The 13,245-nt window shown below is 38.2% G+C and overlaps 3 protein-coding genes and 1 non-coding gene across 8 annotated transcripts; 3 read left to right on the top strand and 1 right to left on the bottom strand.

Annotated features, from left to right (window-relative positions):
- Positions 1 to 96: 96 nt before the first annotated feature.
- Positions 97 to 11,039, bottom strand: LOC110167403 (parkin coregulated gene protein-like). 5 transcript variants are annotated; one of them, XM_055157635.1, is made up of 3 exons: positions 10,970 to 11,039; positions 4,339 to 4,404; positions 97 to 843 (listed from the first exon to the last, which is right to left on the bottom strand). In XM_055157635.1, the coding sequence occupies exon 3, from the start codon at positions 839 to 841 to the stop codon at positions 152 to 154; it is 690 nt and encodes a 229-aa protein (XP_055013610.1). In that variant the 5' UTR covers positions 842 to 843; positions 4,339 to 4,404; positions 10,970 to 11,039; the 3' UTR covers positions 97 to 151. The 5 variants fall into 5 exon arrangements, with proteins under 5 accessions (XP_055013610.1, XP_055013609.1, XP_020788407.2 ...); XM_055157634.1 differs by lacking the exon at positions 10,970 to 11,039 and adding an exon at positions 7,074 to 7,164; XM_020932748.2 differs by lacking the exon at positions 4,339 to 4,404 and having other exon boundaries at positions 10,970 to 11,013.
- Positions 793 to 8,647, top strand: lrrc71 (leucine rich repeat containing 71). The gene is made up of 17 exons (XM_055157633.1): positions 793 to 1,133; positions 1,642 to 1,680; positions 1,765 to 1,887; positions 3,527 to 3,628; positions 3,703 to 3,778; positions 3,851 to 3,925; positions 4,236 to 4,304; positions 4,573 to 4,732; positions 4,897 to 4,980; positions 5,117 to 5,191; positions 6,482 to 6,574; positions 6,648 to 6,729; positions 6,836 to 6,903; positions 6,977 to 7,006; positions 7,090 to 7,195; positions 8,264 to 8,352; positions 8,446 to 8,647. The coding sequence occupies exons 1-17, from the start codon at positions 1,052 to 1,054 to the stop codon at positions 8,560 to 8,562; spliced, it is 1,470 nt and encodes a 489-aa protein (XP_055013608.1). The 5' UTR covers positions 793 to 1,051; the 3' UTR covers positions 8,563 to 8,647.
- Positions 10,324 to 12,767, top strand: rps27.1 (ribosomal protein S27, isoform 1). The gene is made up of 4 exons (XM_020932532.2): positions 10,324 to 10,453; positions 11,025 to 11,133; positions 11,477 to 11,587; positions 12,569 to 12,767. The coding sequence occupies exons 1-4, from the start codon at positions 10,448 to 10,450 to the stop codon at positions 12,595 to 12,597; spliced, it is 255 nt and encodes an 84-aa protein (XP_020788191.1). The 5' UTR covers positions 10,324 to 10,447; the 3' UTR covers positions 12,598 to 12,767.
- On the top strand, positions 12,212 to 12,341 carry LOC129410231 (small nucleolar RNA SNORA35). Its single transcript, XR_008632787.1, has one exon. It is a non-coding gene; the product is annotated as a small nucleolar RNA SNORA35 (small nucleolar RNA).
- Positions 12,768 to 13,245: the final 478 nt, after the last annotated feature.

A 13,245-nucleotide genomic window follows, 5' to 3' on the forward strand; every position in this document is an offset into this window, starting at 1 on the left:
CTTTACAAAATACAAGTTACTATTTTATTCAGGTCATATATATCTTTATTTGGTTTTAGCCCATTTCAGAATAAAGTTATTTTTTATGTTTAGATAAAACTCACATGCAATCCATAAGAGATTTTATATCATTTTTGCTTTGGTGTAGCCTTCAGTTGATCATGCAGGACTCGTAGGTGGGCACCATGTACTTGATGTTGATGAAGGCCTCCATTCCTCCGTAGCGCTCCAGGACCTCCAGAGTTTCCTGGATGAGGTCTCCTACGTTCTGCCTCTTCTGCTGGCTGTAGTCGATCCCATCTCCGGAGTTTATGTTCATAGTCTTGAAGATGTTTAAAATGGGCAAGATTTGTCGGTAATATGGCACTAGAGACTCTCCTACCATCTCTCCGGACATGACCAGGTGTTGAATGACTTTAAGGGTGGTGCAGATGACCTGGCGGTTCCTCGTGTTCAAGGCATTCCGGATTGGGATGATGAGCTGCGGGATGACTGGTTGAATCTTGGGACCTCCATGTTCCAACATATCATGGATCCCCTGTCGAGCGAAGAACTCGTATGGGTGCACCGTCTCGCATAGCCCGTCGAAAAACAGTGGCAGGTAGTGGTGGTAGTCCAGCTTTTCTATTTCTACTTTCCAGGCGATGTGATTGCCTTTGGTGTCGTGTTTCAGCGCCATGGGGAACTCGCCTCGCTCGTAGAATTTCCGAAAAAGGGTCGGTTTGGACGGTCTCTCCTGGAAAGCTCCGGCCGCGGGGGGTCCTATCACCACGGAGTTCTTCATTTGGGCCTTCATTGTGAATCCTAGTGTTTTGAGGTCTGCCTTTTTTTGCCTTGGCATGTCTGCAAATAGTCAAAAATAACAAAATAACTTCATAAAAAGCAGCAAAAACCCAGAACGTGAGAACTTGACTCCGGTTGCTAACCACAACAAACACCATTCTACGGCGTGAGCGGTTGCCATGGTGACACGTAAAGACTGTAGCGGGGTCAAAGCTAGCGTCACTTTGGCTAAACTGTGCTAAAATAAACATTTAAAATCGAAATAAGTATGATGAAGAAAAAAGGAAAAGATAATAAGGCGCATGCTGCAGATGAGGACGTCGCAAAACAAAGAAGCATAATATTAACAGGTATTTGGACGTCACTAACATGTAGGCTAGCAATTTGGCGAATTAGTCAACAATTATTAGCTTATCTTGCTGTGGTGGAAAAAAGTACTCAGTTTTGTTACTTAAGTAAAAATATAGATACGAGAGCAAACAAATACTCAAGTAAAAGTAACAGTATCACATGAAAAAAATAATAATAAAGATTTGTGTTGATTAGAAAGTACAGATATTTGTTCTCAAACGTAGTGAAGTCAAAGTAAAAAGTATTCACCTAAAATATGCTTAAGTACAGTGCTTTACTACTTTTACTTTGTAACAGTTCTACCATTAATGTTAACAGAGACTAAACAGAAAACATGATTTCTTAGATATTGTTCAGATGATTTTATGTGATCTACATTCTTCAGTAAATATAGACCACGGTAAAAATGCTTAGCTTTATGCCATTGTTGTCACTTATTATGTCATTATATTACATTTTATTCATGGTGTTGGCTACAATTACTATGGGATGCTTTCTTCTTTCCAGAACAGTCACCCACTGGATCAGTAACCAGCCTGACCTTTGGTAAGTAACAGGATCATGATGTTTGGTCTATGGGGCAGGTGGTGTATTATGTGTTCAGTTAAAACTCAAGCTTTTATGTTACAGATGACTATCAGTGCACAGGTAATGTCCAGGTGGACTTCCCCAAACTCTGTGCTCTCCTGGATATAAAGGACATACCACCTGTCTATTGCAAAATCTCAGAAACAGAAGGGGGAGAGGCAGCAGGTAAAACCCAAAACCTACCTAAACTCAAACATTACATGATCTATGTTATAATGTTGTCTTCTCATTAAAAACATATTGGTGCATTTTGTATAATTCACACATGTTTAACACAAAAAAACTGCATATTTAGGCTGAGTTCTTCTCAAGTAGCTGTCATGACATCACAATGTGGAACGAAGCATTTTGAGCTTTGGAGAAGTAGACAGACTAATAAAGCATTACTCAAAGATGTGTGAATGAAACAAAACACAACTCCAGGTATGTTTTTGATGACGTAATAACTTAATAACACAGCTCAAAGATCTCAAAAGTCAATTTTGTGTAATATTGGACCTTTAATTGTCTACAAGGGAGAGTAGCGATAAAGCACTGTGCTACTGTGTGAGTTCTTCTTATTTGTGATTATCTGAATGTGCCGAGAAGCTATGAAGATATAGCGACCTATATCTTAAGACTCTGTGCCGCGCATATGTCACTGTGTGGTACATTTTGTTTTGATTGTTCCACAGTATGGAAATAAACTTGGTAACTACAATGTAGACAGGTTAATGGTCAGATCTGTGGAGAAGCAAGCCAGCACATTGTAAGAATTCATGTTTTTAATGTATTTTTGGGCTATAAAACCCCTGTAATTGAACAAATATAAAGGAGATATGTTTAGATTTAGGCAAGACAAGTTTACTTGTATAGCACAATTTGTACACAAAGCAATTCAGAGTGCTTTATGGAATAAGAAATACATTAAAATCACACTACAAACAAATCAAAACAAATCATAAAATTAAAAAAGAGAGAGAGACATTAAATGAGAGAGAAGAATGTTGAATGAAAACCCTTCAGTCATATGCACAGCTGAACAGAACCGTTTTGAGCCTGGATTTAAACAGGCTCAAAGTAGACGCCTGTCTCACATCTTCAGGAAAACTGTTCCAGGTTTTAGCTGCATGAATCTGTAATGCTGACTCCCCATGTTTAGTCCTGACTCTGTGCACTGGGGGAGGCCAGTCCCTGAGGTCCTTAGAGTACGAGGACACTAACATGTCACAGATGTACTTTGGTGCTTGTACTTGTATGCAATCAGAGACGCTTTAAAGTCTATTCTCTGAGCCACAGGAGCCAGTGCAGAGAGCTGAGCACAGGACTTATGTGCTCATACTTCCTGGTTGGAGTCAGGATCCGAACTGCAGCATTCTGGATGTACTGCAGCATCTCACAGCTTGTTTGGAAAGTCCAGTGTGCAGGCCGATACAGTAGTCTAACCTACTGGAGACAAACCATGGATCAGTCTCTCCAAATCTGCTTTAGACAGTATAGCTTTGATTTTTGCTATTTTTAGATGGTAAAAGGCTGCAGATGTTATTGATTTGATGTGGCTGTTGAAGTTCAAGTCTGAGTCCATTATTACGCCTAGATTTCTTGCCTGATTTGAAGGTTTTAGAGAGAGAGACTGCTGACACTATCTTTTAGTTTCTGTGGACCAAACACTATGACGTCTGTCTTGTCTGAGTTTAGCTGGAGAAAGTTGTTTTGCATCCACACACTGATCTGTCGGATGCAGTGGCAGAGTGAATCCACTGCCGTTTGTTCTATCAGAGTTGGTCAAAATAGTATCTAATTGAAGACCATTGCCCGTTCACAGAGGAAAGTGAGCCTCAAACAGCAGCTCAGTGGTGGAAACCGTATCTCCATGCTGATCTGGAGAACAAAAGCCCACTCAGCTGCAAGAGCCTTAGGATAAATGGTAAGAGATGTTAAAAGGACTTCTAATTTGTTTCATTCAAAACAAAAACTACAAATGTTTTATGATACATACAGGATGGAAAGTAGATGAACAGATTTGCCAAGTTCTGAACAAGATGCTTCCAGATCTGAGTCAAATTCAGAGCATCTAGTCAGTGAGAGGCATTATTGTACTGTACATTTGCTTTGTGTTTTGATCTCTTTTGTCAATCTTGTTTTGTAGTTTTTGGCAAGCCGGACTGACTGATGAAATGGTAAAGTCACTTTCAAACACACTCTCACAGGGCTCCAGTCTAAGGTAAGATATCTTATATTTTCAAATATTTTGCAACTTTTTCATGAAGAAAAACCTTTCCAGTGATGATTGACAAGAGTTAGGTCAAACATCTGCTTACGTTATTCTACAGCATGAGTTTCTGCAATGATATTTTGTATACCTTCTTTTATTGTTAAAAAATATTGTATATTACTAGACATCAATAATAGTTTATAGGCATATCCAGTTAAATAAAAAACATTTTTATTTATCCATCCTTTAGTCTGTTCCCAACAAAATGACATTGCTTTACTCGCCAATCTGTACTTTAACCTTACCTTACTTGTGTTAGAGTTGTATATTTGGAGGGCAACCCACTCCCAAATCATAGCTACCACCTGCTTCTCTCTGAGGACAGTGCGTAAGTTACAGTTTCTTCACTTCTTTTTACTCACTTCGCAACACTTTAAAGGTACACTGTGCAGGTTTTCTGGTGGAAGGTCCGTCATCCGTAAAAACACCTATGAATCAATGCAAGAGATAAATGTCATTAATGCACTGTGGAACATACTTGGCAAAGCTATAACATCTTCATGAGACAAATAAGTGTCAGACCCTCCACTAGAAAAGTTACACATTGCACCTTTAAAGTACCACACGTTTCTCTAATTCTTGTTTGCAATGTTCAGTCTCAGTCACCTGTTCCTGAGAAATAACCAAATGAAGGATGAAGGGGCACGTCTGATTGGCTCTGCGTTATCAACAGTCAAAACAGCCAATAAAAACCTCCTCTTTCTCAACCTCGCCTTCAACCACATTGGGGATGCAGGTGCTGTGTATCTTGCTCAGGTAAAGTTTAAAGTAGTAGTAAAAGAGTTGAGAGATTATTAATGCTGGAGAAAAATAGAAGCAATGTTTTTAGATTTGTTTGATGCTCTTATTACTTTGCTCTTTTACTACAGCCACTCCTTTGCATTTACCATATAATGTTGTAATGTAGCGTTCTTGTGCAGGGCCTGCGTCTTAACCGTTCCTTAATCTACCTCTCATTGGCCAACAATCAGATCGGAGACTCAGGGGCTGCTCATTTGTCCAAGGTATCAAATTACATTAGGGCTTTTAACTTGTACAAATGCCATTGTAACTGCAGTTAAGCTGTTTTAGACCCCATTAATCTTATTGTGTTATAACAGTTCAACTTTATGAGGTGAAACGAGGTGAACATTGTTTCAGGTTCTGGGGGAGTTTCCTCTGACTCATGAAGAAGTTGTGGAGAGAAGGAAGCTGCTCATAGAAAAGATGGAACTGGTAGGTGTACGGCAAATTGTATAGTATAGCATTATTACACTGGTTAAACGGGCAGTCCAATCAATCAAATATAAAATGGTATTACATATATTACTCCAATTAGGCCTGTCACAATAACACATTTTAATAACAATACAGCGCTTTTCTAAACAGGCAAATATGCTGTACACAGAATACAATTTAAAAAGTACATATTTAAAAAAACAAAGTAATGGGACAAAATGTTAAAGCATGATATGCAGCCAGCAGAATTATCCACAAAAAGTACTCTAAATGCACAATTTTTATGAAAAAATATAAAGTGCAATAAATACATAACAGAATACAACGCTTTGGTAGTCGTAGATGTTCATAATCCAACCTGTTAGAGCTCAAATCTTATCATAGTGCAGAAAAATAACCACAATTTTCCCATTAGTACAAAGAAAAAGTCCCCATAATAAATACTGACCCCCCCTCCAAAATATCATCCCATCTTTCAGGTATTGAACGATAAGTCAATATAGTATTTATTGTGGTACGCTTATGTCCAATCACAAAACAAAAATTAGTAATCTGTTTTTAAATATAGGACTCATTTAATCTACATAGTCTTTTAGGGTGTTGATTTTTTGTCACAGTGCTGCCCGCCTTGGATCCAGAAGTAACATCACATTTAACTACTCTATAAGTGTATTCTCCTAGGTTAACTTTTGAACTTTTAAATAGCTTAAAATAATCATGTTTTTAAAGGGCCCATATGACACTATTTTATGATGTATGTTATAATATTGTTTCCATATATATTCATGTTGTCTCCATATAACTCCATACACCTTCACTAAAATCTTTTTGATAATTTAAGACCTGGAATTTCTCATCTCTACAGAACAAAAGGTAAAAGGTTAACTTGTTAACTTGAAAACTACCACTGCATGGGTTTTGGAGATGTAGATAGGCTAATAAAGGGTTACTTAAAAATGTGTGAATGAAACAAAACACAACCCTGGGTATTTTTTTGATGAGGTAACAACATGGATGAGGTAACAACAACATTATAACATGGCTTAAAGCTCAGAAGAGTCAGCTTTGTGTAATATGGGCCCTTTAATCATTATTTTCCATGACTGAATGATGCTACTGGTAAAAGTTTTGAAAAATAATTATTTTGACAGCTCAGCAGCATGTGCCCTCATACAGCAGTGTTTATTATTAGTATATTTAGTATTTAGTTTATTAGTAGTATCACACATACATTTATGCACATTATATAATATTTAACAGCATGTCTTTGATGTTGTATTGTATCAGAATTTTTGGTCAGATCTCGATGAAGAAGTTGTGACTCCTGCAGTGGCCATCCCACCACCCAAACCAGAGCCTAAAGGCAACGCCAAGAAAAAAGTAACCGCCATATAACTGTTATAGCACAGTCTTGACCTTTCTTTCCAATTATGATGCTATTTTTCTTTCACAGGAGGTTGCTAAGAAAGAGGAAAAAACAGAAAAAGGACCTGCCAACAAAGAAAACCTGAAGAAGGGTGCCCAAAAGCCAAAAAGTAATCAAATTTATATTGAAGTAAACTACACAAAATGTGCACAAAAACGTAATAACATAATAATTGTAGGTTCTAGTAATTTAAAATCTTGCTTAAATCTTTGTAGCTCCTGATAAGGCACCTCCAACCAGAGGAGGAAAAGCAGCAGGCAAAAAGAAATCTCCCCCTGTCGAGGTTTGTCTGTGTAGCATTTAAATATATGATTATAATTGGAAATATTGCATTGACTGTATCTTTATTTGTACAGGAGAAGTTATCTTTGGTTAAATTGGCTGAGGTTCGTGTGTGACAAAAATTTACCTTTAAATACAGTTTTCAGGTCTGGTAATGTAATGTTACACTACCTTTCTTATTTGAAAGCCTGAAGTGGAGATGGTGAACCCCCTGCTGGACCCTTTGGCACAACGCAAGAACGGACAGGTGTTTCTGCCTGGAAACTCCACTCTGGTCTACCTCAGTTTGGCAGGTTAGAAATATATTTAAAGATACCCAACATGCCTCAGGGCTGTTATGTTAGTTTGTGTTGGTCCTGGGAAGTACCCTTCTCATTATTTTTAGGTCCTATATTATGCAAAATTTTCAAAAAAAACCCCAGAGACTAATTGTAGTTTGTTTCGTTCACACGTTTGAGTAATCCTTTATTATTAGCCTGTCTACATCTCCAAAGCTCAGAATACTCTGTTCCACTTAGTGATGTCATGAAGTTTTCAAGTTGACAGCTACCTTTTACCTTTAGTTCAGTTGAGACAGACTGAAATCATCTAAATGATTATAGTGAAGATGTATGGAGCTTAAAAATACAGGGGAGCTTTTCCTGTATAACCACGTGACATCACAAGGTGTGTTCAGTTTGAGAGAGGAACTGCGATTAAGTATGCAGAGTTTGTGTGTTAAACATGTGTGAATGCACAAAACACAACTCTGGGTATGTTTGTGATGAGGAAACAACATTATAACATGGATCAGAAAATAGTGTAATAAGGGCCGTTTAAGACCATAGATGCATACGTATGTACAATCTATGATTAAGACACATTCACTTCAATAGACAAACAATATATTTTTTTATGTTCTGCCTGTTAAGGTCACTATATCTAGTGTGAATTTGAAATGCCACATAGAAAAAGCCTATTTATTACCAATTCTTAAAAGTTCTCTTACAGCTGCGCTACGTAACTTTTCTGGTGTAGGGCCTGCTAAGTGCTTGTCTTCATGGAGATGTATTGTTGAGCAATAAAAACATCTGCTGAATAAATGCAAGCTATATAAATTTAATGACACACAGTGGAACTTTCCAGGCAATGCATTAACATCTCCATGGAGATAAGCAGGCAGAAGTATGGACTTCACCATAAAAACTACAGAGTGCACTTTTAAATAATTATAACTGACTGATTGAATGACTCTTAATGCTGTTGTAATGTGCTTGAATAAGATTTGAATATAAAGCAAAACAAATGTAGTTTATTCCTTTGTTTACAATGATTTACAAACTGTTATAAACACATTTGTGTCTGTTTGTGTCTGTTTATAGGCAATGCAATAACAGAGAAATCGTTGCCTCTCTTTCTCGCCTCTCTGGAGGAGCAGAGAGAAGGAGGACTGCTGTGTCTGCATTTGAATGTCTGTTTGATTATTACACTTTTATATCTTAAAAAAAAACTACATGTCACAAGCCAAAATGAAAATAACTGTCTCCTTATCTCACTTCTTTAGAGAAACCAGTTTTCTCCCAACTGTGAAGGCCTAAACAAAATAAACCAACTCCTGCAGCTCAGAGACCCAAACACCAAACCTGTGACTGAGGCAGACAAAGAGGAGGAGCACAAATAACTACCTAATATGAGAATGTTGATACTGAAGGTTATTTATTTGCACTGATGCTATATTTTGATTTTTAATAAATTCTTTGATGATGTCTTGTCATCCACTTTCTGTTACGCATCAGCAGGCTGCACAGCTGAAATTCGTGGGACAATAACCCTCCTCTTTAATTCCTGATGTCTGATTCTGCTTATTGTTGCATGTTCAACTGAATATTTGATCATGAATCTAAGGTGCATTTTGCAACTTTTCAGGTGGAGGGTCTCTCACTTGTCTCCATGGAGATGTTATTGCTTTGCCCAGAATGTTCATGGTATGACATTAAACACATTTATTCATGGGTGTTTCTGTTGCTCAAAAATACAATCTTTCACTTTATGAACGGGGTGACTCTCCACAGATCTGACCTGTAATGTACCCTATTGTTGTCTTCCTTGAAACAGGTTTAAGCTATACCAGGGAACACTCTAGACAAAGCAATAACATCACCACAAAGGCAAGCAGACGGACTGCACCAGAAAAGTTGCGCAATGCATATTTAAACTGTAAATAGTAAATTTATTATGCGTAAGATCCTTAAGCTTGTGCTGCCATCTGCTGTTGAAAAGCAGTAGACATTGATTCCTGCTGAGGGTGATCAGACGCCCGTATTTAACCGTGACAGTCCCAGTTTTGAGCACTATGTCCAATCTCCCAGCAGATTTATCCAAAACCTTTGATTTGTCCCAGTTTTATACAAGAAAAGTCTCAGGTGTCCCTATTTTTGACCAATCCGATACCAATAAGGTAGGCATACATTGTCATCTGTTTAGGTAAAAGACAGAAAAGCTGCTTAAAAATGATCAAAACACAAATTAAATGTGACTATACTGACTCACATGTTAGTCGTGAATGGACCGAGAGCAAAGCTTGTTTCACAATTTTATTATTACCAACCACCACAAACCAGGAGTGTCCCCCAAAATGAGCATGTCTAAATAATAAGTCTGTAGGTACTATCAGAGGTGGGACCAAGTCTTTGTTTTTTCAAATCACAAATAAGGCTCAAGTCCAAGTCAAGTCCAAGTCGTCTGCTTTGAGCTTCAAGTCATTTCAAGTCTTTAAACCAAAGTGCCAAATATAGCTTAGATTTTTGCAATTTATATAATTTTTAACTAAATTGTACTTTAAACGTCATAGTACATGAGTATTTATATAAAAGTAGAAATACAAAATTTTCCTTTGGTAAATGTCTTGGCAAGAGTGTGAGTTATTATCGTCAGAACTGTAAGAATTAAGATTTAAGAGAGCCTAATTTGTCAGCTAGTCTAAGCATCAAGTCTTCTCAAGTCTCAGGCCTCAAGTCCAAGTCAAGTCCCAAGTCACTACCTTCAAGTCCAACTCGAATCCCAAGTCTTTGTCTATTTTATCAAGTCAAGCCTCAAGTCCTAAAAATAGTGACTCAAGTCTGACTCGAGTCCAAGTCACGACTTGCAAGTCTCCAACTCTGCTTACTATATATCTGCTTTTTAATAATAATAATAATAATAATAATAATAATAATAATAATACATGAGTTTTATATAGCGCTTTTCAAGGTAACATAAAGACGCTTCACAGGATATGGGGCTGTAGACTGCGTGGAAAAGTTTTTTTGAGCAGTTTTTTTGAAGGTGTTTAATGAGTCTGTGTTTCTGATGTTTTACTATGAACCTGCAAAGTTCGTAACATAATTATAGATCCATGCTTCGTACATGTATAAATATTTATTGAACATTATCCTGACTTTATGGGCGGAGTTTTATTCTCTCAAACTTATTTCGTCACGTCCGGTCCCTGCTCAAAGCGTCGCCCGATATCAGCCCCGCGCTTCCGGTGATGCCTCCTTTTCGGCAGCGGCTATTTCCTCGCCAACATGCCAGTGAGTATCGGGAGGCCGCCTCATCCTGTTATTTTCACTATTAAATAAAATATTCACGGTGCTATAAGCGGCTCAATAGTTGCATTAAAAGTTAGCGACCCGGCTGGTGTGTGTTTTAAGCGGTTTAAATTCGTCCTCGTGTCAGATTTTGTCCTGAAATGCGCACCACGTTTGGGCGCATTGTGAGACAAGATGGCTGCGCGCACACCGCAAACATGGAGCTAGTTCGACGAGGCTAATCACTTCACGAAACAATGATTATGATATCCTCATCACATTTAATTTGGACAGTTATTCCTATCATATTCTGACTGTTTGCATTTCCATAGTTGCCTAATAGTTTGTGCAAAGTTAAATAACGTGATGGGGCTAGTTATCTAAGCCAGAGAAGTAGGCCACGCAGCAGACCAGTACGTCCACCAAAACCAAAGCTATAACATTTTAAATATACAAGTTACGGGGTTATTAAGGTCATATTTGATGATCTTGCAAATGTGTGATCGTGTTTAAATTTACCTGGTAACTGTCTTTTTGTCCCATTACTAATTTTGGCATTTCCTTTGTTGCGCAGCTCGCAAAAGACTTGTTGCACCCATCCCCTGAGGAGGAGAAGAGGAGGCACAAGAAGAAGCGTCTTGTCCAGAGTCCTAACTCTTATTTTATGGATGTTAAATGCCCAGGTACATGTTTCAATCCATCTGGTACCAGTGTCACTTAAAGGATCGCTGAAACTATTACTTTCAAATAATGGTGCAGTTATCTGTGGTACCTGTACTGGGGGGAAAAAATGAAGGCATTAATGTTTCAAGAGGGTAATCTACCGTGCTGTGATGTGGTCAAAGGGATTTATAACGAACTGTGATTTTTGTTGCTAATGTTACCAAAAACGGCAGTCAAGAAGAGATCCAAAGCAGGTCTATTAATGTAATATTCCAAAAACTAATAAAGGACTCTATAGCATCAAAAGTTAATTTCTTTAATTCATGGACAGCCTAAACTGACTTGCATTTTTCTGTTTTCTAGGATGCTACAAGATCACAACGGTGTTCAGCCACGCTCAGACAGTCGTGCTTTGTGTGGGCTGCTCCACCGTCCTGTGTCAGCCAACTGGAGGCAAGGCCCGTCTCACAGAGGGTCAGTATGTTTGAGCAAATCTCCACTCCTCATTATTCATCATTTTGTTTTATGGTGGGTGACAACCAACATTTCATGTGCATTTTTGCCTCCTACTGGTCTGGAGTGTGGCACAGAGTATTACACAATATCAAGCGAAATTCTTTTAACGAGGCCATTTTACCTTAAAATTGTGAATAACGACTGACACTCATGCAACTATTAAGTGCAAGCGATATTAGATGTGTGCTGTTTATACACGCATGGATCATTGTTGTTGCACTCGCATACATATTTGCATTATTCATGTAAAGCATTTCAAGGTCTATTGAGGTCCTTTTTATTTTTATCAGGTTTGTGTTGACTCATTTGTAAATCAGAATTTTGTCCTGCCATGTGTGGTTCTAATTCACAGCATTATTGGACTTCTAGCTAAATGTCACAATAATGGTGACTATGCTTTGGTTTGCCTTGGCATTTTATGGTTACTTAATGGTTACCTAAACAAAGACACAACTTCATGAATCAGTTCCAGGAAGTTGAATTGTATTATCTTAAGATCATGGTGTAAATTTCAACAGCATCTGATTAAATACAAGCTATGCAAGTTGGGCAAGATCTGTAGGTCAAATGTCACTTTTCTCAGTGCACTGAAAATTGGCTGGACTTCCTTGTTTGTGGGTTTCCAATCTCATCTCAGTGCCAGATTGACCTCAGTTTGCAGAAGGGTTGAGCTATATCACTGGCTCCCCCCTTTCGAAGGCTGAGAACAAACCTAACTCAAAACCCTGACAGTTAAAGTTGTAGTTTTATGTGCTGGACAAGCTGCTCTGTCTGCTCTCAAGGCTGCCGTGTCATGTGATTTAAAGAGGAAGAGATGTAGCCTCATTTGTCACATGTAATGACTTCACCATCAGCAGGGACAATGTGCAGTGTTGCAGTATTTCTGTACAGTAAGCCCCCCTTTGTCAGCTCTCATGTTGGGTCTGTTTCTCTTAACAGGGTGCTCATTCAGGAGGAAGCAGCACTAGTTTCCCTCCCCCCAGTGGCCGAGAGAGAGGGATGGACCGGTGGATATCGCCGAAAGCATCCAGAGACAGATCTGAAGACTGTGTGGATTTAAACAGTTTATGCAAAATGTCGACTGTAACTCCACTCTCCTACCCTTTCTCTCTAATAAAATGTTGTTTTCGCTAAATAACATTTGCTTGGCCTCCTTTTTAAGAGTTACTGTGTCCTTACATTATAGTAGGTATAAGCGTGGTCAGAGGCAAAAAAAAGAGTCTGTTGTCCCTGGCACCAGGGGCTTAGGGGCCCAGAATTGGATAATTTATATTAGAGGGGGCCCCATGTGATGCATCTCATCATAATACATAACGGCGTAAAACTGGCTATGAACACATCTTAGAAACATTACTCGATTATCGGCAGTTGTTTTATTGCAATTAAATTTAGATTTAGGCTTCTGACATTTTTCCCATCTTAGCTTCTTCAGAGGTTAAATACATTTAACTTATAAAACTCTTAGTTTGCCTTGTCTTACCTAGTGAGTGGTTTCAGTTTGCTCTGGCAGGGCAAATGCAATCTGAGGAAATACTTTTATAATTTGTTTTATTGATCACATGTCTCATGTACAAAAAGATCTTTATTAGAAAAAAATGGGTGTGTAATGATTTAAC

This window comes from Boleophthalmus pectinirostris, unplaced genomic scaffold (assembly GCF_026225935.1).
Source record: "Boleophthalmus pectinirostris isolate CB_2022bp ecotype Guang Dong unplaced genomic scaffold, ASM2622593v1 HiC_scaffold_21, whole genome shotgun sequence".
Lineage (NCBI taxonomy): Eukaryota > Metazoa > Chordata > Actinopteri > Gobiiformes > Gobiidae > Boleophthalmus > Boleophthalmus pectinirostris.